The sequence below is a fragment of the Sus scrofa genome, chromosome 6 (genome assembly GCF_000003025.6).
Source record: "Sus scrofa isolate TJ Tabasco breed Duroc chromosome 6, Sscrofa11.1, whole genome shotgun sequence".
In the NCBI taxonomy this organism is placed as follows: domain Eukaryota; kingdom Metazoa; phylum Chordata; class Mammalia; order Artiodactyla; family Suidae; genus Sus; species Sus scrofa.
Window position 1 is genome coordinate 30506265 of NC_010448.4, and position 27399 is coordinate 30533663.

A 27399-nucleotide genomic window follows, 5' to 3' on the forward strand; every position below is an offset into this window, starting at 1 on the left:
ATTTCTCCTCTTAATGTCTGGTGCTGCGACCTCTTGAAACTACTGTAGGGTTGTGTGATCTCGGGCATACATTACTACGGGGAGGGGAGTATCTACTCCAATCCTGAAAGAAATCTCAGGATCCAAAAGAGGGCCATCTGGGAATAGAGACCGGGGGGCTTCTTTCCGTCTAAAAGGCAGCTCCACGCGACTGGGGGTTGGGGTGGGATGCGGACGCGCCTGGCCTTTTTCGTGGCCCTCATGTGTCTTTCTTTCTGAAACCCCTACCTGGGCTGAAAGACATCGCCTGCGGACGGCAGCAAGAAAAGATTTTCTATCGAATGGGCTCAGCCAGTATGACTCCAGTATGGGGAGCTGAGTAAGAAAGGACAGGGGAACAAACCACAGAACGTGGTGGGGAGAGGCTGGGTATTTGCAAGCCCCAAGCCGAAGCCGCGCCTTCTCACTTTCCCGTCCTGGTGCACGGAAGGGCTCAAGAGGACCCTACCCGGCGGGCAGGGTCCAAGCAAAGGAGATGGACGAGGGAGCCGCCCAAGCCGAGGCGACGGACCCGCGCGCTACGGCCGCGGAGAGCTGGAGCGCCCAGCGACGCGCCCCTGCTTCATTAGCTTCCCCTCCACGCGGCGCTGCATGCCTCGGAAAATAAGTTAGCAAACGGGGAGCCGTTTATCTCTTTTATCTTGGGGCCTGATCCAATTAAATAAGTGCACATTTACATTTGCATCCATCAGGCGGGAGCGCTGAGAGCCCGAGGTTTGCTCGGAGCAAATAAAAGCAGGTTTCACTGGGGAAAGTGGCGTTTGGGAGCACAGGGCTCGTCTGGGCGCCGGAAACGAGCGCGGCCGGGAGGGTGGCCTTGGGGACCCAGGGTTGGGGACTCCGGCAGAACGGAGGCCAGAGATTCCCCAACGGCCCAGAGGGGTCGGCCAGCGCGGGGTGTGCAGCCAGAGCTGCAGCCCGGTCCCTGAGGCAATCGCGTTAGGCCACAACCTGGGCCCCACCTGAAGCCTGGGACCCAAGTCGCATTTAGAGCGAAAACGAAAAGGAGACCAGCACTGGCCTGGTCCAAAAGGGAGACACGCGGGGTGGGGCTAGGGACAGTCCCGCAGCTTTAGTCAGTCTGGCGGGAGGGCGGGATGCAAGATCTCCGCCAGGCCCGATCTTCCTCCTATTGGGTGGCCGGGTGGCAAAGAATGAGAAAAGCCAGGCTAACATCCGTGCACCGGGGGAGACCAGTTGATACGACCAGTTACCACTTCGGAGGGGTGGAGGGGCACGCCGCCTGAGCACCTCCTGCTTTGCACGCCCACCTCATTAAACGTGCTTTCGAGATGGGGGATTGAAAAAATTCGAGGGTAGTTTTGTTTTGTTTTTCCTTTTCCTAAAGATTGCCCAACCCACAGGCCAAAACGGTCTTTGGGGGTGCGGCTGCGTGGTAGACCCCCCTCCCACCCCACCCGGCCATACCAAACCTGTGTGGGGCCCAGAGGCCGGCCAAGGGAAGGCCAGCAGAAACGGAATGCATGCACCTGAAGCGGAGCGGCAGCGTCGACACTCCTTGGGCTTCGAACGGCTGCGGCCCCCACCCGCAGGCTGCGGCCCCCACCCGCAGACTGCTCCAGCCGCCGGCACGTTTCTCATTTGCCGGCCGCCTTGTTTTCGACACTGTGCCCAAGCCATGGCGGGAATCTGTAGGCTCCGCTTTCCGAATCCTCAATGTTAACTCGGTCCTGGGTCCCAGGCCTCAGAGATTGGGGTGGCGAAACAGTTTACGTTTGGCCCTCTTGGGGATCAGAACAGGCTGTGGGTTGGGGGCATAGCCGGGTTTCTCCCAACTCCTCCTCTCAGTGAGCCGCGTGGCGCCCAGGGACCAGTAGGCGGCGCCCTTCCTAAACTGCATCCTCCTCCGGCTCCCTCTTGGGAACGCAATCACATTCCTTTCACTTTGGGCGCTTTGCAGCGCGCTATTCTGTGCCTCTGCCCGAGCTGGCAGCTTATTATGCGGGACAGGTGGGCTGGGAGGTACGGTCAGTTCGGAAACTGCATGCCCGACCACCCCATCCCATCCCGCAGCCCCCAACCTTCCAGACTCCAAGAGCTGCGCACATCACCGGGAATGAAAGACCCCGAGGGGTTTGCAAACCTGGAGGCCTCAATGAAGGCCCCTCACCCAGGGCCGGGAGCAACACTTCCGCCCTGGCACCTCGATCGGATCCGTGGAGCCGGAAGGGAAATGGCCCCTTCCGCAGCCTCACCTCAGTGCCCAAGTATGCGCCCTCAGGGATTGACTGGGTTGTTGGCTTCTCACCCCAAATCCCAGAAACTGGTTGGGCCCTGCACAGAGGGGTAAGGGAAGAAACCCAGCCGGCTCCCAGTTTGGCGCTGCCTCGGGGGGACTTACTGCACGGACTCTACTCGGTGGCTCTCGGGTCTCCGTCGCCAAGGATTCAGCGACTAGTGATTCAGTTCCTAAGTGCCAAGCTAGGCTCCGCTTAGGGGCTGAAACGAGTGCAGCCAAGCGCAGGTGGCAAATGCCCGCGCAGCCCCAGCACCGAGGTGTCTTAGGCGCTGTCTCGCATAACATCCGAGACGCAGTTCCAGTCTTCGAACAAACCCCAATCCTGGACGGACGATTTCCCCCGGCGCCCCTTGCAAGGCGCATCGCCCTGGACTCGGCCCAAGATGCAGCCAAGCAGAGCCTTGGAGGTTCGAGGAGGGACTTGGGACCTTACAGACACGGAACAACTTCTGGGATTAGACACAGGAGGCATTTCCTATAGGCACGTACCTCGATCTGCTCGGCAGGCCGCCCCAAACATTAAAGTCTCTAGATACTAGAAAATTACTGGCTAGTGAAACCCAGCTCTGCAAAGGAGAAAACCCTAAACTTAATTTGGGGCTTGTATTTAGGAGTACGCAAAGAAAACCCTAGACCCTGCAGAGGCCAAGGACAGGAGGGATGCAGGCTGGGGGCAGCCTCTGGCGGTTTCGCTGCCCAGCCGGGAGACGCCTCGCTCAGCCCCTCGTTGGGAAGAAACGCCGCGGGCTCCCTGGTGTGCGGTTCCCATTCCCAGGCAGCCCCGCGGGCAATCGGCTCCCAGCCCCCGAGTCTTTGCAACCGAACCCGGGAGGCCCGAGCCGCGCCATTTGCATATTCCCAGGAACACAAGGAGGCCTGTAATTTTCTTTTTAAAATCGTTGGGCAGGGTTTAGGGCCAGTGCTTCCAAACCCCGCAGAGTTGATGTCCTTAAACTGTCTCTTAAGAGAAGGGGACTGGCCCATTTTGAGTTTTTTAGAAAAGAAGATGACTCCTGGGGCTGCATATTCAACAGGGGGGCAAAAGCTGATTGTGAGCCGGGCTGTTGGGGGCGGGGGGTGGATGGAGGAGGGATTGGGCGCGGGGGATAGGGCAAATCATCTCTGGAATTCAATTGTTTAAAAAAATCATTTATAATTAAAGGGACAAAATAAAATACGATCATCTCATGCATATTTAATCATTCACACTTCCAGCTTTGAAACCATTTTCTCTGCGTGAATTTTCTCACTAATTTAAACTCTGAAGTCGACTGCTGTTCGCGAAAAACATCTGGACAATGTCGCTTTCAAACTTGTTTAAAGTCGAATAAGGTAAAGAAGCCCTTTGCAGGTTAAAAATTTAAAAGTAGCAAAAGTAAAAACTCGGTGAAAGTTGGGGCTGTGTTTAAAAAACCAAGTAGGGTTAAAGTTGTCCTGAGTAGAAATGCAAATATGTGCGTTTTGATTTAGCCTAATTAAACCAGTGTTATGTGCAAACACATTCTCTCTGGTCTCAGTCTTGGGTTTAATAGAGCAAATTAATTCCCCTCGCTGGGGTATGTTTCTGCTGTAAACCCTCCCCTCCCCCGACCACTGAAATTTTCCCACGAAATTCCACACGTCCGTGATGCCACATCTCCCGCGCAAAATGGAGACCTGCGTACCGACAGTGCTGGCGGGCCTCGGGCACAGAGAGGTATCTCTTCCTCATTTGGGAGTGCGAGGCAACCTGACTTTTCATTTTGAGATGAAATATGCGGGGTTAAACGGAGAAAATAAAACCTCAAAATTACTTTCGTAGCTCCTCGGACTCTTGAATCCGAGATAGGAAAAGTGCTAAAGCGACGACATGCCTGATCAAGTCCACAATGGCCTCATTATCTAGGCAAATGTCCTCGAACTTTTGAAGGCCCCTTGTCTAAAATGGGGTCCGTGGGGGTGGGGTGGGGGGCTGTGATGATCGATTTGGGACTCCCCTCGCTTCCACCAAGCGCCTGTGGCGCTCCCTCCCTCACTTCCTTCCGCCCACTCTCCAGTCTCCGACTCTGCAAAGTGCAGGCTTGTAATTCAGGACAAGTGTGACACCTACCTGTGAAAGGGGGGAACCGTCCCCTCACTGGTCCCGCGGCCCCAGCCCCGCGGCTGCGCGGGGATCTACCCCGCTGCCTACCACCCGCACAGTCGCGGATGGAACATTTGCTAATTTAATCAAATCCAGCAAAGAGATCAATGCCCACTTTTGAAGGAGTAGAAAAAGACAGTGACTGGGAAGGCCTTCTCCTTGGCATCCCCGAACGCTCCCCGCCCGCATTAGCCCAGAGCACCTTTGAAATAGTAATAAGGGCTAAATCCGGCATAAAATCGAACTCATTAGCAAAGTTCACCAGCTGATTGCTTTGCATAAAACACGACACTGATTGGAAGTAATTAGGTTAAGCGATGGAGCTCGGGTGGTGCATGTCTCTAGCCGGCTTTGCCATCTCTTCTCCCTTCTGGGCACACACTTGGGTCTCTCTCCTCCCTCCTCCAGGGTCCAATCTCCCCCCCAGCAGCCTGCATCAGTGATCCAAATCTGCATTCCCGGCAGGGCCAGGTTCCCCGGGGCTGGATGCCTAATTACGGTTTCCCCGCTGGCACACTAGGTTCGGTGGAAGCTTTCATTCCCCACTTTGAAAAAAAGTTGCAGTTTGCACCTTTTGTCCAGGGCGATGGACAGTTTATTGAGGCTTCTACAAAGTAATGAGTGGCTCTGGTTATGTTAAAATCTCTTTTAATTAAATATTTTGCATTTTACAAAGGCGGCTGCAGTTTTCTTTTACTTTTTAAATCTAAGAGTATAACCTGTTTCTTTTCCGTAATAATACTTTAGCTCATACCCAGAAAAATCAATAGGTGTAAAAAATTAAATTAAACTTGTATCTTTAAACTATGAAACAGTTTGGGGGGAAACACAAATGTATATATTTATATTACAAAAAAACATTAAATGCCTGTACAGGTGTCTTAATTTCATAATTTACTTCAAAGATATTGAATTATCAATTTAAATACAAAAATGCTACATTAAATATACAGAATAAGATTTAATACAAATCCTTTTTTAAATTTTTCTTTTAGGTTGGTTAAGACATTTGTGTGTGTGTGTGTGTGTGTGTGTGTGTGTGTGTGTGTGTGTGGAGATGTTTACATTTTTATGTCATCCATCTCCATGAACTATAAACTTTTTAGTAGGAGGGATAGTTTTGCTTTTCTCTCATGTTGATGGAAAAATAACTGCCAAGGCCATGTTTTTTAATAAATTAGGAAAGTCCAGGACCGACGCAGCCCGCGTTAAATGTCGGACATACCTTTCTTCAATTCATAGGGAGAGTCTTTGCACAGGTCTAGCTGGGACTGGCTCCGCAACATTTTCGGGTCTTTAGCCAAAGCGTCCGCTCGGTTCAACACGGTCTGGTTTAATCCATTGAAATGCGAGCCCGGACCCGTTGTGGGGCCTGGGCCGGGCCCCGGGTGGCCGTGAAGGTGTCCGAAGGAGCCATAGTTCGTGTAGCCGGGATAGAAGGGCGCCGTGTAGTAGAGAGGCCGAGACAGCACCGTCCCGCCTGGAAAGGGGCACTGCGCCGAGGGTGAGCGCGATGGCGCGGGTGCCGGCGATGCACGGCTGCTTCCTAGGGCTTGCCCGGCCACCGGCCCGGGGCACGGTGGGCATGGGGAGCCCTCATTCCCGCCGCCCCCGTCCTTGACCTTGTCCGAGGATGTGGCGATCTCGGCCAGAGACCACAGTTTGGGCTTGGCGAGCACCGCCTGCGGCGGCGGCGGCGGTGGCGGCGAGTGTATGACCGAGGGCCCTCCGGGACCGGGGGGCAGCTCTCCCGCGGCTGGGTGTGGGCCGGGTGCCGGCGCGCCGGTGGGGTAGTGAGGGGCCGGGTCCTCGGTCAGCCGAGCTGCCGCAGGCCCAGCCGGGGAGGGCCCGCCGGCGCGGGGGGGCCCGGCAGCGCGTCCAGGCGGCCCTCGGATGGCGGCTCCTTAAAATCCGAGTCGCTGAGGCTGCCCTCGGTCTCTTTGCCGGCGGGGGGGGGCGGCCCCTGCAGCCGTTCGCAGCCCGAAGCCGCTTTCTGCTCTGCTCCTCCTGCGGGGGAAACCCAGGCGGTGAGAAGCGCCGAGGCCGGGCAGCGGGCCCAGGGCCCCGATCGCAAAGGCAATGACCCCTGCTCCCAACCTCCAGGCCCTGTGCACCCTCTCTCCAGGCCCCCCTTTTGCTTCTTACTCGTGCTCAACGCACCCTTTCCCGTGTCCACCAACCTGCTTCGGGGCCCTCGGGGTCGCCCTTGTCCTCGGGCTTCTGGGGCTCATCTTCGTCGTTCTTCTCCAGATCAATGTTCTCCTCCTCCTCCTCGTCCTCGCTGCGGTTCCGCGGCGTCCACGTCATCTTGTTCTCCTTCTTGAGGCGCCGACGCGCGTTGGCGAACCAGGTGGACACCTGGGTGAGGGTCATCTTGGTGATGATGGCCAGCATGATCTTCTCGCCCTTGGTGGGGTAGGGGTTCTTGCGGTGCTCGTTCAGCCAGGCCTTGAGCGTAGCGGTGGCGTCTCGGGTGGCGTTCTTCCGGTAAGCGGGGTCCCCGTACGGGTATGAGCCCAGGGGCGCCGCGTACGGGTGGTACCCCAAGGAGCCTGCCATGCCCGGAGTGTGGTCGTAAGGAGAGCCCTGCCAGGAACGGGCAGAGAGAAAGTGAGAGTGGGCCGTGGTCCTCGGGGCCACCTGGGCGACCAAGACGCACTTTCGCTGAGCCCAGGGGTCTTCGGGCTTCGAGGCCAGCACTCTGGCTTCCCCTGGGGTAGGGCTGGAGGGCTTAGACCCTGGGGGCAACCACTCCTCCCCCTCAGAAGGAAGAGGGGGCGCCAACTCCTGAGGCCAGTCCTTGGGGGCGCTTGGAGCTGTCCTGGCCTTGGCGGCACACGGTAGGCCCCTGTCTGCCTGAGTACGTCCGCCCCCCCGCAGTGCGGTCCCCGTGCGCAGATCCCGCCACCGCGGCCAGGCCCTCCGCCCAGCGAGAGGTCTGAGCAACGGCCGGCGACCCTGCGCTCGGCGCCCAAGTGGCTGCGCGTTAGGAGAAGAAGGGTGAGCAAAGGAAGTAATGGAATTTTTTCTCCCTTGCAGAGAAAGGCAAACGAAAAGCTATGCCTTGATCCGGCACTCCCGCCCCTCCAAAAGTGTTACCCCAAGCCGAAGCCGCGGTTCTTCTCCAGAAAGTGCACCCGGCCGAAAAAATCCCGGATGCACCGCAGCTCGGCCGACTTTTCAGAAATTTAATACCTCTAAATCGGATTGCGAAGATAGGATTACGGATTTGCAACATTTTGGAGGACTAATTAAAGGCGAGGCCAAACACATTTACACAGATTTAGCACGCTTCTGTTCAGATTTCGGATCTATTTCTTTTGAACTACTTTCCCCAAATGGCAAAACTAAAAAAAAAAAAAAAAAAATGAAGTAAAGTGTGCAGGGCGGCCTGGAGCTCACGTTTGAATCAAATGTTGCTCTTTAACTGCAGCGACCTCTCCCCCAAAACCCTTTCCGCCAACTCAGCGATCCCAGCAAGACGCGACTCTCCTTTCTGAACAATCCCTGAGCCCGAGGCCCGGGCGAAGCCGAGCGAGACAATCGCCCAAGTTTGCAGGGGCCGCGAGGCTTGGAGGGGCGGTCCGCCGCGGAGCCGAGACCAGTGTCCCCGAAGCCCCCGCCCCCCCGCGCGGCCCCAGCTGCCCTCGCCCTCCCCAACTCCTGCTTACTCACCACGTACGAAGAGAAGGCGGCGGCCGCCGCCGCCGCGGGGTCGGCGCCGTACTGGAGGTGCGAGTTGTAGCCCGGCGAGGGCGCCGTGAAGGCGGTGGAGCCGGCGTAGGGCGAGAACGCGGAGCCCGACGACGAGCGGCCGAGCTCATCCGTGCGGGGCCCCGAGATGACGCTGGTGCTGTACGCCGGGCACGAGTAGAGCGCCAGCGAGGCGGACGGCTGGTACAAGTAGCCCTGCGGATAGGACATGGCCACACACGGGCATGGGGCGCTCCGCGCCGCGGCCGCCAACGAGCCGGGCGGCGCCCTGCGAGGGCGAGCGGGCGGGCACCTGGTCTCCGGCTGCCCCGGGCCGCCGCTCCTCGGGCCCCGGTTCCCGGGCTCCGGCCCGCAGAGCCTCCTCGCTGGCTTCCCGCGCGCCTCCGGCTGCGACCGCCGAACCCGCTCCTCTGCGCGCCTCGCTCGCCCCAGCAGGGTTTCCCCCCTCCCTTGCTGCTTTCTCTTTTTCCCCCTCGCTCTTTGCACTGGGGGCTCTGCTTTTGGCTTCGCAAAGGTCCTGCCAAGATGCTAAGTTGGAAATTGAGGATTCTGACGCCTTGTGCGCGCCTGAAGCTCCTCCTTCCCGGGGTGTAGTCGGTGGGAGGACTGGCAGGAGCCTCTGGGCCGCCGCAGCCAACCCGGCCGCCAGGCGCGCCTCGCCCTCTCCCTCTTCCTCCCCGGCTCCCTCTCCCGCTCGCTGGCTCTCCCCTCGCCCCTCCCTCGCGCCCGCCTCTCCGCCACGGCCCTCCTTTCCCCCCTCCTCTTATGCCCCCCTCCCCTCCACGGTCTCTCCCTCTCTCTCTCTGACTTAGACTCTCGAGCGCCGGCCCCAGGATGACAATCACAACCAAGGCGCGCGGATCTCTTCCAACTTTCGTCCCCTTCTAAGTCGGGGTGGAGCGGCGGTTCCGACGCAAGGCAGGCCCTGGTGGCCTGTCCGCCTGTACCGAAGCACAAAGGGAACGACGCCGCGGACTGCGCGCCAGTGAACGCTCTGCTCTCTACGCCACAGTAAATCGCGGAGTTAGCGGATTTCTTGTTAGCCAGGAGACTGGGCTCCAAGGCGGATTGCTACCCACCCTCCCCTAGCTTTTCCCCCAAGCGAGGGGACCCGAGAGCGAGTTGTAGATCCGTAATTAGGGCCCCTAGGAGAGTCGTATGAATGCCAGAGTCCAGGACGCAGGAAGTCCAGGGTGGACTGTCCCCCTCCGCCAGCAGCAGCAGGTGGGCGAGAAACAGGCCTTGGACGGCTTCAGCCCGGGCTCCCTTCCACCAATTCCCTGCCAAACAGCGAGGGTCAGACACTGGGGACCTGGTACTAAGAGGGTAGCCTTTCTCCAGAGAGGTAGTGGGCAAGAGCCGTCAGGCGGAGAAGCAGCTACACAGGAACAGGTCTCCGGACTCTACAACACCCCCTCCCACCATGCCTCGCTGCCTCTTTCTTGGGGTTTTGCATCAGCCGCAGCTCGCCCCGCCAGGCCGGTGGTGGTGGTGGTGGACGGTGCGGGTCCCCTTCCCTTTCGCAGGAACTCTCGCACCCGCCCACGCTCCACTGCTAACGCTCCGCGGAGCACTAACCAACCCAACCACTGTTCAGCGAGCCGCTGGCAAGGCAAACACACACACACACACACACACACACAATTGAGTCACAGGCCGAGCCCTTGCCCACGAAGCCACACAGAATACAAAAGAGACCCTTTGCCTGTTTCTCCACCCCGCGCCTCCACAAGCCATAGACGCACTCGAACTCTGGGACAGACAGGCGCTGGTGAACCCGGACCGGGGCTGGCACAGTGGTGGGCACTCCGCTGAAACCCAGCAGATCAAGGACTTTGTGGCCTTCTATAATGAATGGGGTCACAGGCAAGCCGAAGTTTGACCATACACCAAATTTCCTACAATGACTCTGACAGGCGAGATTCACTTTATTTCCTGAACTCCAGCCCCGGCACACAAACCCACTCTGCACTCTCACTTGCCCAGCTGCTCGACTCCACGCACGCGCATTGACTCCTCCCCGTCAGCTTCCCTAGGCTCCGCCCCTCAGGCGGACGTTCTCTCACAGCCTCTCATTCCGCCCGGCTCCGGCCCTCCCTGCCTTCACCGCTGATTGGACGCTGGCCTCTACTGGCTCCGCCCTTCAGCGACGTGAGCCCGTTTCCTTCTGAGTCGGTGCGCCGAGGGGGCGGGGCGGGGCGGGGCGTCGGCGCCCCATTGTCATGGAGACGGGAAGCCGGCGCCGGTGGTGGCCCGCACAGCCCAGCGGAGGTGGCAGCGAGCCGGCCGTGACTGAGGCGAGGCCGAGCCGGGACTATGCAGAACCGACCACTGGCTGCCTCTCAAGCAGCCAAGGGGCAGTGTCCTCCCAGGCTCAGTCTACTCCCGGGTGGTGCGGGGAGTGCCCAGGGGAGCGTCCCCGCCCTGCTCCTGTCTCTCCCGCCTCTTGCGGCCCCTCTGCTCCCCAGCGCCGCCCCCGGCTCCGCCCGCCGCCCCCGCCGCAGCCGCCACCACCGCAGCCCCTCGCGCTAACGGTCGGTAGCGGCCCGCGCGCGCCGCCAGCCGGGGGCTAGCGCCAGCCACGAGGGAGCGTCCGCGGCCTGCGCACCCGCGCCACAGCGGAGAGGTGAGCCCCGGGTTCCCCAATACCACCGCGTACCCGCCCAGTCGCAGCCAGGCTCCCTGCCCCTGGAGCCGCGTCCGCCTCCCCTCGTGAACCGGATGGACGCGGCGGTGCCCCGCGCGCCGCCAGGCGCCTGGTGGGCATGGGCTGCGTGAATGTTGGGCGGGCTTCTTCTGGTGTGAAGGTCCCCGGGCAGGCGGGCGTGGGCGTGCCCCCTCCATCCACGCGCGGCGGCTTCACACGCTAGGCTGGCTCTCCAACGGGATGCTGATTTCTGAAATGGAGCCGTGGAGGTTTGTGCCACCGAGAATCTGAGTCTGTCACACAGACAACCTCATTACATCATCCCGCCACTCTGGGCCGCTAAGCTACTCCCCCCACTACACTAACCCCCTCCCACCCTCTCGTTTTCTTCTACTGTCTTCCTTTTGGTGTCAGGGACTGGAGAGAATCCTGAAAGATATTGAAGCATTTAGAATTTATGGTTCTGTTGCTGTGGTTGTCACCTCCGCTCTACGTCAAATTTAAGACTCATTTCTTAAGGATGTCTCTATTTTCTGCTTTATTTGCACATTGATGGCTCTGCTGCTCGGCTGGCCACGGCCGCCCGGCGTCTGAAATAGACTCGTGTTAATATGTGAAAGGGAAGAGATGATCATTAGCAGGCAGACGGGATTCAGATAGCATCTGGCGGGTTTTCGCCGTTTTCATGTGAAAGCTTGGAAGTTTTTGTTGGTAAACAGGACGTTTTAACTTTTAGTCTTCGCAGTAGTAAGGATACATTTCCTCATCTCCCCCCTCCTCCCATTCCCCCCCTTTATTCATCAGCTTTCCAGTTTGGGAGCCTGCTTGCTTTTAGCAGTAGTTTAGCTGGTTTCTTGTCACTGAAGCTTTCTCCCCAGCAGAGGTGGGAGCTAACTCCCTGTGGTTCCAGGTTACCAAGACGACTGTTTTCCTTTTTGGCTTACTGTTGCAATTGTGTCTTTCTGAACATTTTAACTTACACTCGGGATAGGTATGCCCTGATCATACTTAAAGTAAGACTTTAAAACATTCAGATTTTAAAACTTCCTAAGGGTTTATTGGTTTGTCATGTCTGCACGGATCCTGTTATGCATAACTCTTAACATTTAAAGCTCTAAAATAAGATCCACAGTTGTATTGCTAAGACGTGGCCATCCAGCTTGCTCTTGGAGTTCTGGCTGTACAGTTGCCATTGTTTAAATCAAGTGCAAAAGAGGTTATCCCTGTTTATTTAGTGTAATAACTGTTTACAGTTAAAACTTTAAAGACTCATAAAAGTAGATCTTGCTGTATTTTAAGGATCTCATCATTCTTGTGGGAGAAACACAACACTGACGCTAGGAAAGGCAACAGATTGCTTCTGTCATATCGCTTTGCTGTTTTGGAGTGTACTTAAAGGATTATGATTGATAAGGCTGTCTTGCCAGAGAATGTTGACACAGGTGTGTATCGTTATCTTAATTAAGATCCTGAGAAAATGTCTATAAAATGGTGACATAAGAAGGGTGGCATATTTTTGTACAGTTTTGCTTTTGGAGAATTTAATTGCACTAGAAACCTGTCTTTGAGCTTCCAGATTTTGTGAGCACTTTGGCAGCAGAAGTTTTAGAGAGAAATGATAGTTCACTGTTAAGTGTTCTGGCATGTATTAATACTACTTGTGGCTTTTTGGCAATGTCTTTGTCCGCTTTCTTTGTGTTCTGTCTTGGTGGAATATGGTTCCTGATTTAGAAAAAAAAAACCCAAAGTAGTATATTATTAAGCAAATGTTTTCGTGTTCAGGAAAAAAATTCTGGAGAGGAAGTAGGCTTAGTGTGCAGAAACAGGTATATAACAAAAAGATAGATATACCAGAAATTTGTGTCCCTTCATTTTTTGAAATGTCTCCTAGAATGTTTTAATGATCTAAAACCATTTCTTTTTTCTTATCATCAATTACTTAGCTACATTGTTTATGGAATGCCTTGTTTTTATTTCCAGATATAGAAGGAAACGGTTTTATTTCTTCTAAAATATGCTTCTGTAAATTTGAATTGATGAGCAAGTGAAGATAGTGCATTTAGCCTCTTATTAGTTTAAGGAGCTGAATCATAACATAGGTGATCACTAAGATAATATTACTGTCCTTTACTTTAAATCTCTGAATGCCAAAACAATAGCAGGATGGATGCTGTTGATTATATTACCCCTCGGCTTACCCAGCACCTAATACCCTTCAACATAAGTATTGCATTAGCATTTCCCCCCCTCTCTTTGTAGCCCATGATTTCCTGGAAGCTGGCTGTCCATCAGTGTACATGTAAGATGTGTGAGTGTTTTAATATTAAAACTCACTGTAGAAAAAGGAAATGAAAGTGGAGGAGGCCACAGGCGTGTGATCCGAGAGTCCAGGTGTACACTCACAACTCATCTGACTCTACAGATAATTAGCTGGCTAGCATTACACGGTAAACTCAAATCAGAGAATGACTTATTTAGATTTGTTTGCTGACACCAAAATAAGAGCATTAATTTTGCCAGAATTGCTTCACTTATGCCCCACCTCCCCCAGCAGGATTTTTTTCCTGGCAGCGAAAATCAGCATCCCAATGCTGTTATCTGTGTATTATTTTCAAAGTGGGTATGCTATGGTAAAAGAAAGGAAGTAGAAATAGAAACTAATAATCTAGCATCTGTTTTAATAAATAACACCAGGTGATTATTAGTATATTTTTACAGTATAGAAATCGTCGGGAAAATTTCAGTGTTCTTCAATTGCTAACATGTGAGTAAATGAAATCATGTAATCCTGAGTGAATTAAACATGTTCTTTAAAATAGGTAATGAAAACAGCATCGTATTTTGTAATAGTGTGTTACCTCTGAGACAGTACAGATGTTTTGTGGGGTAATAGCTCAATATCTTTGTATATTTCCCTTCAGTGTCTCCACTGCGCTGGTTCCTGTAGTTTTACCATCTTTTGGGTATAACTGTTAGCTGTTCTTTAGAGAATATTTACTCGACTGGCAGCAGATACAACTCTAAGAAGATGTAAAATCTTGGAATTATTTTTCTTCTGGTTCAGTAATGACTCTGGTTTGCTTTTACACACTGCTCTGGAGTGTGATACTCATGACTTATTTCTGCATAAATCTGCAGTATTTTTATAGCTAAAGTACACATAAGCAACAATTTAGGTTGGCAAATTAACTTAGATGCTTCAAAATTGAAAACCAGTATATTCTAATGTAGTTTAAGTTTAACTCTTTATTAGCGAGGATGCACTGAACGTTTGTTCAGGAGACAAGAATGTAATTTTCTCCAGCAGTTGTCATTTACGTAATCCATTTTTCTAGCCCTTTCTCATGCTAATGATGTTCCCACCTTGATACAGCCTTTACTTGTTTATTTGTGGTAATATAGAGTGATAACTTGGAGAAAATTAGATTAGCTGTTCATATCTAATATCCCCAAAGTATTTAACCAGTCTGTTTTTTCCTTGAACAGAATCATTTCCATTTTATGCACAGGTTATAAGTATGATGCTTCTATAACACATTTGGATGTTTTCAACATTTGGGGTACCTCCAAATGTTCACCGAAATTTGTTCTTGCCTGTCCCCAGGCTCCTCTGGAAGTGAGTGTCTGCCCAGTTGTGCTTGTGTGTGGAGTAAACCCCAAAGAGCATTGTATTTATGTTGGTAATAGGGATGGTCAAAGTCCAGAATGTAGAGAATGTCACTTGAGGCCTTTTATTATTAAAGTTTTACCAATGCGTTAAACAAAAGTTTAAGTAGGAACATTTTTGATTCACGGAAATGCACTGAATAATTTATTTTTTAATGATATCATTGGGTAATGAAATTTATGAACTGAATGCTTTTCATAAAAATCAAGACTGTGGTTATGATATGTTATAGAAATAGAATCATTCTTTAAAGGAAATAATGTTTCCTTTAAAAAATGATTCCAAATTATAGTTATAATAATACTATCATTTGGTATAAATAGTATGAAATTAGAGTTTTTGATTATTTTCATTACCCAGTTCTTTTAAGAATAAATTTAGTGGGTCTAGTCATGGGTATACAGGTGTGCACCAAAGTTGTCCCCCCTCATCAAAACAGGGGCTGCTGAATACAAGAAGATAAGAAAAGCCTATGAGAAAAAAATATCGTGCAGAATTTAGTGTTAGAGATTTAGTGAGAACGAATATTAAGTCAAAAACATGGTTGCATGACCAAGAAAAAAAAGCTGTTTCCATAGAAGGCAACTCTAACACAGCCGGCAGTAGCGTAAATGTTTCTCTGTGAATACTTTCAAAGGTGTTAAGGTGATTTTTTTTTAAACATTGTAGGAAGTAGTTTATCATTGTTTTTAAATAACATATGTGTGTTCTCCTATCACTGACTGGGCCTTGTGGGGTTTTATGTATAACCAAGAGCTGGTGTTACAGCGACTGAGAAAACACACAGATAAAATATAAAGAAAATGTTAAGCCATCCGATTCCTCTTTGTTTTTAAGCTTAGTTTTTGTTTCTATTTTTTGACCACATGTAAAGCTATTGAATTTAAAAGATGGGAGGATTAGATTTTTTTTTCCCTCCTAAGGATTAAGATAGGAGAAATCTAAACATATTTGCACATTGGTTGAGTTTTTTGCTATGTTATCAGCCAAAATTTATTACTAAGATTCATATTTATTTCTTATATATTAATGGTATTTTAATGTATTAAAACCCATACTCCTTTTATATAAAATAGGTCGGTGGAGGAGGGGTTCCCCACTCTTGAAAATATGAAGAAAACATGTCCTTTCAACAGTAATAGGTTATGGTTGATTAATTGAGAAGGTTATGCTAAATGTTCTCTAGTGGAAATGGCTGGAGTATGCTTTTCGAGAAATATATCATTCAGGAATAAAATCAATTGAAGTATTGGTAATTAAATTGTAATTCAATGAAGGAAGGAAGCGGTTGTAGGAAAGATGAAGCTAACTATTGCTGTTTTTCTCTTTAAGAGTCTACAGTTCATAATGGAGCAACTGCACTGGCTGTTGGAAGGAGAAGATTCTGAAGATAGGGAGGTAATATTATCTCTTTTAAAAAGATACTTTCCTCTGGAATCCTGCACCTTGATTACATATGAGAATTGTATCTAATAGACAGCAGTTTCTTTAAATTTGAGGTATGGAAACGATCTGATTTTCCCATGCTGAGCCTTTGAGCTGCTTCTCCTGGGGTTATGGGCTGTGTTTGGAAGAGCTGAGAAATCTCAGCTAGGCATACTCAGCACCCTTAAAATAGCTTCTTTCTGAGAATCAGGTCTGCGATGGTGGCCTACCCCGTTCTAGTAGATGTCATTTTCATTTGTGGCTGATGTGCACGCATTGCGCACATTGCTTGGCTGTCCTCATTTACCTCCCAGGCTTCGTTGCCTTCTCGGGGGACACGCTCTCTGCAGGGCGGTTGACTGCCAGCCACCACCCAGTTCTGAGTGGGAGTCTTGCTGGTTGAGGACTGGTTCCAGGGCTCTGCCAAGCAGCTGGCGGGACCCAGCCTGGGCTGCTCTAGCGCCCTGGAGGTCAGGAGCTCCCACACATGGGTGCCTTCCCTAGTTGTTAGCTCTAGGTCCCTTTCCATTTTTTGTGTAATCCTAGGCTCTGGGTAATATTTTCCCTTTCCCCTGCTAGGTTGGCTTGCTGCTTTCTTTGCAGCTGTTGCAGGGATTCACATGGAATGGAGAACTCTGTTTTATTCTAGATGAGGTCTTTGATCATTGCCCCCGCAAGCTTTTTTCGTTTTCAGAAACCTAACGTTGGTGTTAAAGAATGACTCTAAGGTTCTTGAAGAACAAAAATTTTAAATGAAAAATTTCTATCAATACAAGAAGCTTCTGTCTTTTCATGCCATGTTGCTACATGGATTATGCAAGCTAAATGAAAAACAGTCAAAAAACCCTTTTATAAAAAATGTCTAAGAATGTTTATACAGGCTTAAGTTGTATAATGGTATTTATATCTACTCTTTTTCCTTTTCTAAGAAAAAAATACACTTTTTTAGTCATCAAAAATATCTATTCCCTGAACTATATCTGTGGAGGGCTATTAATGGAATAATAAAAGGCTTCGTGATGTCTAATTATGTAATTAGAAAATTGGTAAGCAACTGTGGTGGCTAAAATCACTTTCTTCCATTAAAGAGCAAGTATATACATTTAAAAACAAAATCCTTCAGGAAAAAGACTCTTTAATCTTTAAATCAAATGATGTTTTTGGTTACTACAACAGGAAAAGGAAATACACCAATCTCAGATGCTTTTACTCATGCCTAGGTGGAGATTGGAAGCAGCTAAGGAGCCATTCACCTGAATCCTAGAAAAAAACATGGTGGTATCAAAGTGATTACTTGGAAAGCAGTTTACATTTGCAGAACAATTCAATATTATGACCTTGACCAACTTTTATACTTCATGTACTTGGGTCATTACTCCAGCTTTTAAAATAGCAGTCTGTGGTATAGCTTGTGTATGGAATGCAGGGGTATTTTTGAATTCACTGGGTCTCGCTGGTCATTCTCAAATGTGCTACAGTATTACAAAGTTGAAATGTAATATTTATTAATAGAAGGAAAATATAAAATTTCATATCTGGGTAACTGAGACCTTTGAATCTGCTTTAAAATTATAATCTTGACATCTCTGACATGATTTTTTGTCTTTGTTATATAGATAGAACATGGATATTCTACAATCTAAATGTTTTATTTATTAATTCCAAATTCTGTTCTCTGTAAGGGACTTTTAAAAGAAAAGGAATATGTGCTTTAGAGAGTAAAATTTTGAGTCATGGGCTAATTTATTAAGCATTAGTACCCAGGAAAGCAGCTTGATTAATTTAAAACTGTGAAGGGGGGCAGGTAAAACTGTTTTCATCTGAAATTTACTAATGTAGCAACCATTTAAATTAAATATTTGTTAACATAATAGTGATGGCATTTTCTCCTCCTCCTCCTTGTGGTTTTGTCCAACTAGATGTTACAGTGGCAGTTGCACTGACTGTTAAGTGTTTAAATGATGACACCATTATGTGAAGTGATTCTGAAATGAGAGATTCAGCCAAGAATTACATCTGCTCCCATCTCCTTCAAATCATACTCTCTGGCAGTACAGATTATGATTGATTTGTTTGTGACAGATTGCAGGAAACAGTCATTGATTTTTCAATATTTTACCTTAAAATTATTTACAGTTGTAACCATGGGGAGGTATTTCCATGGGCTGTCAGCCCCTGAAAGACTAGGATAATATTCCCTGCTCTCTGACAAGACAAATTACCTGTAATGAGTGCAGTAGCTGAAGGGTATACTTTTATTTTAAAATATGTCAATAACCCCAGTGACTAAACGAATATTGATTTAGCATAATGAAGCCTGAGTAATGTGAAAATGAGGTTTTTCAAGGAGCATGGTAAAGACTTTCTTTTTAGCTGGTTGTAAGAAGCTTTTCATTCTTTTCAACTAGCTCGTGGAGATAAGGAGTTTTATATGCAAACCATCAGGAATGATAGTGTTGCTTGTGATAACCAGGATCCAAATATTTTGCCCTTGCTTTTATTGATTCTTTTGAAATCTTATTTGGTGTCTTACTTTTAGTCTTCGAATAGCTACTGATTTGCTTGCTCTTATCTTTAACCAACTGAATATATCGACACTTTCAGCACATTTCGCATTAGAGCCTCTGGTAGTGAATATTAAAATGTGAGTCTATATACAATTACTGGTAGATGACATAATAATTATCTTAAGACATTTCGAATGGGTCTATTGTAGTATTTAATGTGCCGTATTTTATGGTGGAATAATTCCCAATCCCAGGACATCAGATTGCTCTCAGTGGGAATGAAGATTAATTTACTTCAGTCCTGATATTTTAGGCATCGGTGCATGTTTTCATTTTTGTCAGACGTTCCCCCCCCCGCCCCCTTAAATGTAATTCTCAACTTTTTAATGGATTAAGATCCCAACACGTTAAGGTCCTTCAGACAGGAATGGCAGTATAGTAGTATATAGCTTTGTTTTATAGTCCATCAAGGAGGCTGAAGAGCTTATGCCTGAGTAAGTACCTCCAAATCTGCCTTGGTAAGGAGAAAATAGGGTAAACAATGCCAGGAATATAGAGTAGAAAAGTAAGTATTTGAAGATGTCTAACTGATATTCCATGGGAACCGAACATATTTTATAACGAACAGTAATCAAATTTTATTGGAAGCCATAGATAAAATCCCTTTAGAAATTAAAAATGAGTTATGATTTAAAGGAAATTCAGATGGCTGCGTGCGAGCGCTGGTTCTTTTGTAACATTGCATCAGAAAAGTTGTAATAAAATGAAAAATAAACACGTATCTTTTAATGGAAAATAAGACAGACTCTAGAACAAAAAAATTATCGTTTTATTTTTTTCCAAGGAATTTGCCTGAGGGTATGACACAGATGATCTCTGTTACTCGTCTTAGATGTATCCTGCAATGAACTGGATGCTTTATAAAATACTGGTCCCTTGGTTTCAAATGCTGTAGGATTTTAGTTCTCCACCCTCCCCCGCATTCTTTCCCTTTTTCTATAAAGGACCTTTGAAAATAGAAATATGAAGCTTGTACCATCACCATATAGGAAACTGGTAGCTCAAAGTCTCAACCATTAATTTGGTTTAGAGTTTTCTAAGTTGATCGTGTATCTTTAGGACTTATGGATAAGGCCTATCTATATAGGCCTCCCAGAAAAAAATGAATAGGGATTTTTCTAACTCAGTTTTTTAAAAGAAAGTATATTTTCTTCAGACCAATCTATGCTAAGGAAAACATCTGTATTGTTTACTTTATTTTGGAGTAAAATAATAAATATGTTTGGTAAGCGCCCACCTGACCCCATCATTTAGTTTAAACTTGTCTGACCATTTTATAGTACATGTGCAGAACTATTTATGTGAATTAAATTTAGCAAATACATAGATAAAGTAGAGGCCTTTTCTGGGGAAATTACTCTCTTTCGGATACTCTGCCCTTTTCCATTTCTTTTCTCCTCTTGGAAAAAACATACTCTGCCCTTGTTCTCCTTTAGGGAAAAACTATTTAGATAAAGTGTTCTTAAATCATGCAGGTCATTGCCTGGGGTTGGTTAAAACATTTATTTTTTTGAAAAGGAGAAAATGCCCCGGTTTAAAAAAATCTTTCTTGTATTTGTATCTATTAAGATAAACAGTTTACTTTGATACGGTACATACCAATCTACTTAGGTAATTTTTTTTCCAGAATTCATTTTACTGTGTTTGTCCTGACCTTCTCTGATAACTTAATATAGGAACAAATTAGCATATAATTCTATTTTCCATGTGACCTCAACCAGTTGCAGAATTGTACTGCCACTTTGGGGGGGGGTGGCAATTTGATAGTTTCTGTAGACTGTAGCATTACATGCTTGCAACTGTTCACTGCATCCTGGCTAATGTGTTATCGAAGTGTTTAAAAATAAGCAGTTAGAGGCAATTATTATACCCTCATTACTAAGGTATTAAAATCACTTCTAAAGGTAGCATTTTTAATTAGTGTACATAATTGATTAGCGATTTGTCTTCTCCCAAGCATAAAGCGGCAGGGCAAAGTTAAGTGAGGTCGGTGAAGTATAAGAAGATATTAGAGATTGATGGTGACAATGATCATGACAACTAAATGGTTTTTTCTCCCCCTTTAGCTTCAGCTATCGGTCTTTGGAATTTCCCGGGGTCTGTTCAATCTAGATGCGAAGGATGTGGGAAAATCAAATGCTCACATAGCTGAAATATGTTTTGGTGTTCTTATTTATAGACGACAGTGTTTTTGCAATTAAAACTCACAGTCGTCATGCAGAAGAAGGTGATGCCCTTCCTGATCACCACTTCTGCTCGAAATGCTTCGCATTATAGTGATATTGCCAAACACTATCTCAATCAAAGATTAGAAAAAATAAAATCAATTTTATATGTTGGGTTTTCTTTCTAAAATGACCCCATTGGATTGAATGAATATCTATAACTTGTAAAAGAGGGTTCAAAAAAAAAAAATCCTTTCTCCATCATAGCAATCTGCTATCATTAGAATAGGATTAAAATCACTTTCTAATGTGACTTTGTGGTATTTATGGGTGTCAAAAGACTTGAAAAGTCTCCATATACATATTTTAATTCTCTATATTAGTCCCTTTGGAATAGAACATTTTCTCCTCGAAAAATCTCTTAACTCAGATATAAGAAAAAAATCCTCTTAACTGGCAGAGTACTTGCTATATGTTTGAACACTTGGTTATGTAAAGAAGGCTGATGGCCAGTCTTGCACAGGGTTCTCACGTTTGGGTAGACTGAATAATGACGGTTGCCTGCCGTTGGGAAATGCCTTGTTGTGGCCTTTGTGGCAGCTGTAGGAAAACGGAGGGATCCCTCTGTGGCAGGCAGGCCTCCGGCTTCTGTGGTGTGAACACTGTCAAGGGGTATGTCTGACCGAGGGGGCCCTTAGTGAGGGAACTGGGGCCATTCACCGATGCCTGTGACACTTGGAGCAAGTGCTGTGAATGGCCATTTGGTAAATGACCCAGTTTGTACTCCATCCATTTCTGTAGTTTTTACAAAGACAGTGCTAGGATAAATTCTTAAGCTTGGGTCTCCATATGGCAAAGTAAATTTACTAGGCTAGAGTGTTTCTTTTTTCTTTTTAATTAAACTTTATATTTTGAGATAACCATAGATGTCACATGCAGTCGTACTAAATAACAGAGCGATCCTTTGCACCCTTGACCTGGTTTTCCCCAGTGGTACTATATACAGTACAGTGTCACAGCCTGGGCATTGCCATCAGTAAAGCCGAGACACAGAGCATCCCATCACCACAGGGATTCCTCCTCCTGCCCTTTTATATCCCGATTTGCTTCTCTCCTGCTCCCCTTCCTTAACCTTGGCAACCACCAGGCTGCCTCCATTTCTGTAATTTTTTCTTTTAAGAATGTGATATAAATGGAATCATATGGTATGTAACCTTTTGGGATTGGCTTTTCTCACTCAGCACAATTTTCTGGGGATTCAACTTGCATATATCAATAGTCTGTTCTTTTTATGGTTGGGTAGTATTCCATGATATGGTTGTCCACAGTTGTTTAACCGTTCATCAGTTGGGACTTCAGGGTTGTTTCTGGTTTTTCACTATTACAAATAAAACTCTATATAAACATTCATGTACAGATTTTTGTGTGAACGTAAGTTTTCATTTTCCTGGGATAAATGCCCAGGAGTACGATTGTGGGTCATATGATAATTACATAGACTATTTCTTTTGAAGACTAGAGCTTATTTTGTGTGTATGGAAGGGGAGACAGAGAGGACATCTGCATTTTTTGTGGTATTTTTTTTTGCTTTAACTGGATTTGCTTATCATTTCAAAAAAAAGTGCAGACTATCTTAAAGAACTTGTAGCTAGTTATCGAAACACTTTTTTTTCCACAACCAAGATTTTGTTCTTATTTTTAGAGAAATACTTTTGAGGAAAAATTACTTTTTTTGGTAAGCAATTTCTATGTAAAGAATAAAGGTAGATGTACACCATAGAAAAGATGCTACAAAGCTGAGAGGTTGCTTGGGGGAATTTTCCAAGTGCTAATAGAGATTCGACATTCAAGGATATGTTGTAATAATTTCTCAGTTGCTAGACTCTAGCTTTTGTCACTGCCATGTTGCCTGTAGTTTTTATTTGTAGAATTAATTCATTATCTTTATGATTTGTGTTCAGCAGTGTTGCATTTAAGGTCCATCTAATTCAAGTATATGCACTTAACAAGAAAAAGAAGGAAATAAAAAACCGAAAGTATCTCTTCCTAGTACATGCCCCCTAAATGCAGCTACTTTACATGATGCTTAATGGAAGGAACAACTCTGTTCCTGATCCTGGTGGAAATTACACTCTTAGACTTACTGAGACATAGTGAAGCATGGACAAAACTAGGTGTGCTATTCTTTGGGAGAGACACACTGAGAGAGTTTTCAAGGATAATTTTGATTCTGATTTTCCACCATTTACATTGATTTGAGAACTTACACTGAAGGTGTAGCTCCATTTCTCCTTTAGTAACATTGGATGTCATTAACTGGTTACAATAATCCTAACAAAAGTCATTATTATACATCTTTAACTTTTTCGAGTGAGGCCCTAGGCCCAGGGGAACCCCATCTTGCCTTGCTTCTAAATATAGTTTAATCTTTAGCCCATTGTGGTCATGACCACAGTGATATAAATGGCATCAGAAAATAAAATCATCCTTAAATATGACAAAAGATAATGCGGACACATGGAATCTATTTTTTCCTTTTTAAATTAGAGTATAGATGGTTTACAGTGTGCCAGTTTCTGCTGTACAGCAGAGTGACTCAGTCATACATGTATCTGTTCTTTTCTTAATATTATTTTCTGTCATGTTCAATCCCAAGAGATTGGATACAGTTCCCTGTGCTGTACAGTAGGACCTTATTGTCTATCTAGTCTAAATGGAGTAGTTTGCATCTACTAACCCCACACTCCCAGTCCATCCCACTCCCTCCCTCACCCCTTTGGCAACCACAAGTCTGTTGTCTATGTCTGTGAATCTGTTTCTGTTTGGTAGATAGGTTCATCGGTGCCAAATTTTAGATTCCACATATGAGTGTTATCATATGGTATTTTTCTTCCTCTTTCTGACTTACTCCACTTTGTATGAGAATCTCTAGTTGCATCCCTGTTGTTGCAAATGGCATTATTACGTTCATTTTTATGGCTGAGTAGTATTCCTATATATATATACATACATACATATATATCTTACATATATCTTAATCCATTCATCTGTGCTGGACATTTAGGTTTATGAAATCTTGAAATATCAGTACTCACTCATCATGAAGCAGCTAGGGAAGCATCCCTTAGCTCTTCTAGGCACTGGGACCCTAATGGTAAAGGAGGGTAGACAGGCCCTGATCTCTTTGCTTGGTTCTCGTGGCTCTTAGATTAGGGAGTAGGGACAGGGGACAAGAGAAAAGAAGCTGAGATAGAGACCAGCATAATTATGTGTTACTAGAAATCCAGAGCCTTCAGAATTCAGAAAAGAGACTAAGAGACTAAGAGACCTGAAACTGCTCAAAGCAGGCCTCACAGATAAGGGAGGGCTTGAATTTGGAAGGAGCAAGTATGTGACACAGAGAAGGAGGCCATCAGCAGGAGAAGGAAACGAGCTGCACAGTGTTTTGTTGGAAACAGGTTGGGGGGGGCAAGCTGGTCTGGCTAGAATTTCTTAGCACGTCCGAACAGTATGTTACTGCCCCAAAGTATATGTAACAGCTTCCTGAGTTTTAGGAACTTACAGGGACTGTAGCATGCTTTCTTTAAGAGTAATATTTGAATTTAAACATGTGGATTTGAGTGAAAAAGCAAATGGATACTCTTCCTTCTAAACCTAGGGCTCGGAAGTAGTTTTTCGATTTTGAGGCTCATGCTGTGTGTGTATATGTGAAAAACAAAATATTATTTTCCTCGTCTTATGTTTGAAAAGGGATAAGATGTTTTGTAATTTTCTCATGTCTTAAATGCATAATCTATGAGACTGCAATGCTCTTAAATATTTTTATTTATTTTGGGCTTAAAATAACAACAGAACTTGATGTTCTTTTAAAAGCACTCCAAAATTAAAACTGCAAGATCACATATAGATACAGTTTACATAAAGAATACTTTTTTTTTTCAGCTTTTTGTTTTTTTAGGGCCATACCCGCGGCATATGGAGGTTCCCAAGCTAGGGGTCTAATCAGAGCCGTAGCCGCTGACCTGCTCTACAGCCACAGCCACGCCAGATCCCAGCCAGATCTGCGACCTACACCATAGCTCACGGCAACACCGGATCCTCAATCCACTGAGCGAGGCCAGGGATCGAACATGAAATCACATGGTTCCTAGTCAGATTCATTTCCGCTGTGCCACAACAGGAACTCCATAGATATGAGTTACATAAAGAACACATTTGTAAGATGGTATATGATGCTGATGGTTTCACTAAGAAACTAATTCGGGTACCCTAAGAAAATACAGGTATTTCCTATACATTTTTTCAAGTGTTCAAGGTAGAAGGAGAGCTGAGAGCCTTTTCTAAATATGCATCTAATTTTAGAGCTAAAACAGGAAGCTCTAGTATGACTGAGGCCCTTTAACTTGGGAACTTGGAAAAAGGAACAGACATCAGGGACTATTAGAGTTTTTTAAATTTATATAAATAATAGATTTGATTAAAGTGGTTCTAAAGGACATCAAAATTAAGATACTCAGGATTTTGCATGTAATGGTACAGATTCCAGCATCCTCAGCTGCATGCCATTACCAATGAGGAGGCCAAAATGAATTGTATTTTATGAAAGTGCTACATTAGGTAGGTGACTTAAAAGTTCTGAGTATAGATAATGACCCAGCATTTTGGAATTCTTTTATACTGTTTACCTAGGAGTTTAAAAGAAAAGAAAAGAAAAAGAACACGGTGCTATTTTTTTCAGCTAAAAATTTTTTTTTTACAAATACTGCAAATCATAGGTTGGTTACCACTAGACTTCCTGACTCTGCCGTGATTGCTGTATTCTCTGTTTATTCTTTTAAGATACTAGGCACTTTATAATTTTGTCTATAATTGTTTATATATATTTTCTCTACAGAATGTTTTTAGAACAACTTATTGCTAAATTACCTTAACCTACCTGCCATCTTTAAAGTCGATGTATGAATATACTGAAGTGTCAGCTGCAAGACACATTAGCCGACTATTTACTTTTTTTTTTCCAGGAACCTTCTTATTCAAAACACCTTTCAAAGTCAATGCATAAAAATAGCAGGCAGCTTCCACTTGCAGGCCTTTTGAAGCTGGAGAAGAGGTGTTTTTCATGAGAAGAAACTGAGTCCCAGGAAGATGAAATGACTTGCTAGTAAGTGGTAATAAGAATCTTTTGACTCCAAAAGCAAATGTTGCCAACTTGAAGATGCTTGTCCCCAGTTCGGGAAATTCAGTCTGCAGATGTTTGTATCTCAACCCCATTCTGCATGTTTTATGCTATACATGTCAGAAATAAATGTTTGCTTGCCATCTGTATGCATCACACAAACATTTGGCACCTGACATGGGTGCCATTAACAACTTGGATATGTTCCGTGTGTTCATTTCAGAACTGAATTTTAACCAATAGAATGTCCTACGTATTCATTACTGTTTATACCTACCTGCTGGGTTTTAACATTGTGACAAATCCAGGGAATCAAAGATGAATACAACGTGTTGCCTGAACTCAGCAAAGTGGGCGTTGGGCTCAGGCCTGGAGGTGAAATGGTGGACAGCACGCCGTGTTTGCCTTTGTGGCGCTTGGAGCTCCGTGTCTTCTGTGGCTGCAGACCGTTTCAGCACAGTGTGGTGAGGGACAGGCAAGGTGCTGTGGGAACACAAGGGCAGAGCCCCCAACCATACCTGAGAGAGGATGGGCAAAGTCAAGGAAGGCTTCCTGGAGGAGAGGGGCTTTGGGGTTGACCCCTAAGGAAGGGGGAGCAAAGAAAGACAAGGGAAAGCACCGTGCATTTGGGAGCCAGTGAGGAGTTTGAGAGAAGAAGGAGAGGTGTGTGTGGAGATGGAAAGGAGGTGAGAGTAAGCGGGGGCCTAGCTGTGCAGGGTGTTTTCTCTGCCTGACAGGGCCCCGTGGCCTTCATCTTCCTTCCACCTGCTCAGGCCTGTGCGGTAGAGGTTTCACTTCCACGGCCGTGTGGGGAGTGCACTGGGGACTGGCAAGATTGGATGGTGAGAGACCTGTTACATGATTTTTGCAAGTAACTCTCCTGGGGTGAGAACAGTTCCCAGGGCTGAGGAAGTGGCCAGAGGGAGGAGAGATGTTGATGGATTGATGGGCGATACTAAGATGCTAGAGATAGAAGGACATGGGACTGGCTGGTTACATATGAGGGTGAAGCATGTCAGCTGGGGTGTCCAGAAGGCTGCAACAGTTAGGTCGTGGTGCTGGTGTTTTGAGACAGGGGACCTGGAAGAAGTTGCTCTAATGGGAGAAAACAGTGCGGGCTGAGCAGGTGTTTTTGAGGTGCTAGTAGAATATCCAGGGGTGTTGGAACTCACAGTCTAGTAGCAGGTGGGGAACACAATCTGTTCTTTCATGTTGGTCCATTTTCTTTTCTTCGAAGGCACATTTCTCAAAAAAAAAAATGTATTTTCTTTCATCATTACATGTTTTCATTTTTTTCTTGTGTGATACAGTTGTAATGGTCCCCTGAAAAGCAGATCTGAGGGAGTTCCCACTGTGGTGCAGCAGGTTAAGGATCCGGCATTGTCTCTGTGCTGGTGCAGGTTCAGTCCCCAGCCCAGCACAGCAGGAAAAAGATCCAGTATTGCCACAGGTGTGGTGTAAGTTGCAGCTGAGGCTCAGATTTGATCCCTGGCCAGGGCACTTCCAGATGCTACAGGTGTGGCCCAAAAAAGCAAGTCTGAGATGAGAACTGTTCTATATGACCAGGCAGTGTTTGTCTATAAAAAAGGTGGGGTTCAGAAGGATATAAAGGAAGGA

The 27399-nt window shown here is 46.6% G+C and overlaps 1 protein-coding gene and 1 long non-coding RNA gene across 10 annotated transcripts in view; one reads left to right on the forward strand and one right to left on the reverse strand.

The window, feature by feature from the left end:
* On the reverse strand, positions 4999-8751 carry IRX5 (iroquois homeobox 5). The gene is given in 4 exon segments (XM_021094164.1): positions 4999-6291; positions 6294-6428; positions 6602-7007; positions 8097-8751. Coding segments are annotated over 4 exon segments (1452 nt in total). The 5' UTR covers positions 8346-8751; the 3' UTR covers positions 4999-5629.
* The window catches only part of LOC102165609, a 55828-nt gene continuing 37322 nt past the window's right edge, over positions 8894-27399 (forward strand). For 7 of the 9 annotated variants that reach the window (XR_002344583.1, XR_002344588.1, XR_002344590.1 and 4 more), the window contains exons 1-3: positions 8894-10761; positions 15782-15847; positions 25628-25767. This is a non-coding gene — a long non-coding RNA (uncharacterized LOC102165609). The other 2 variants (XR_002344587.1, XR_002344585.1) reach the window with 2 other exon arrangements.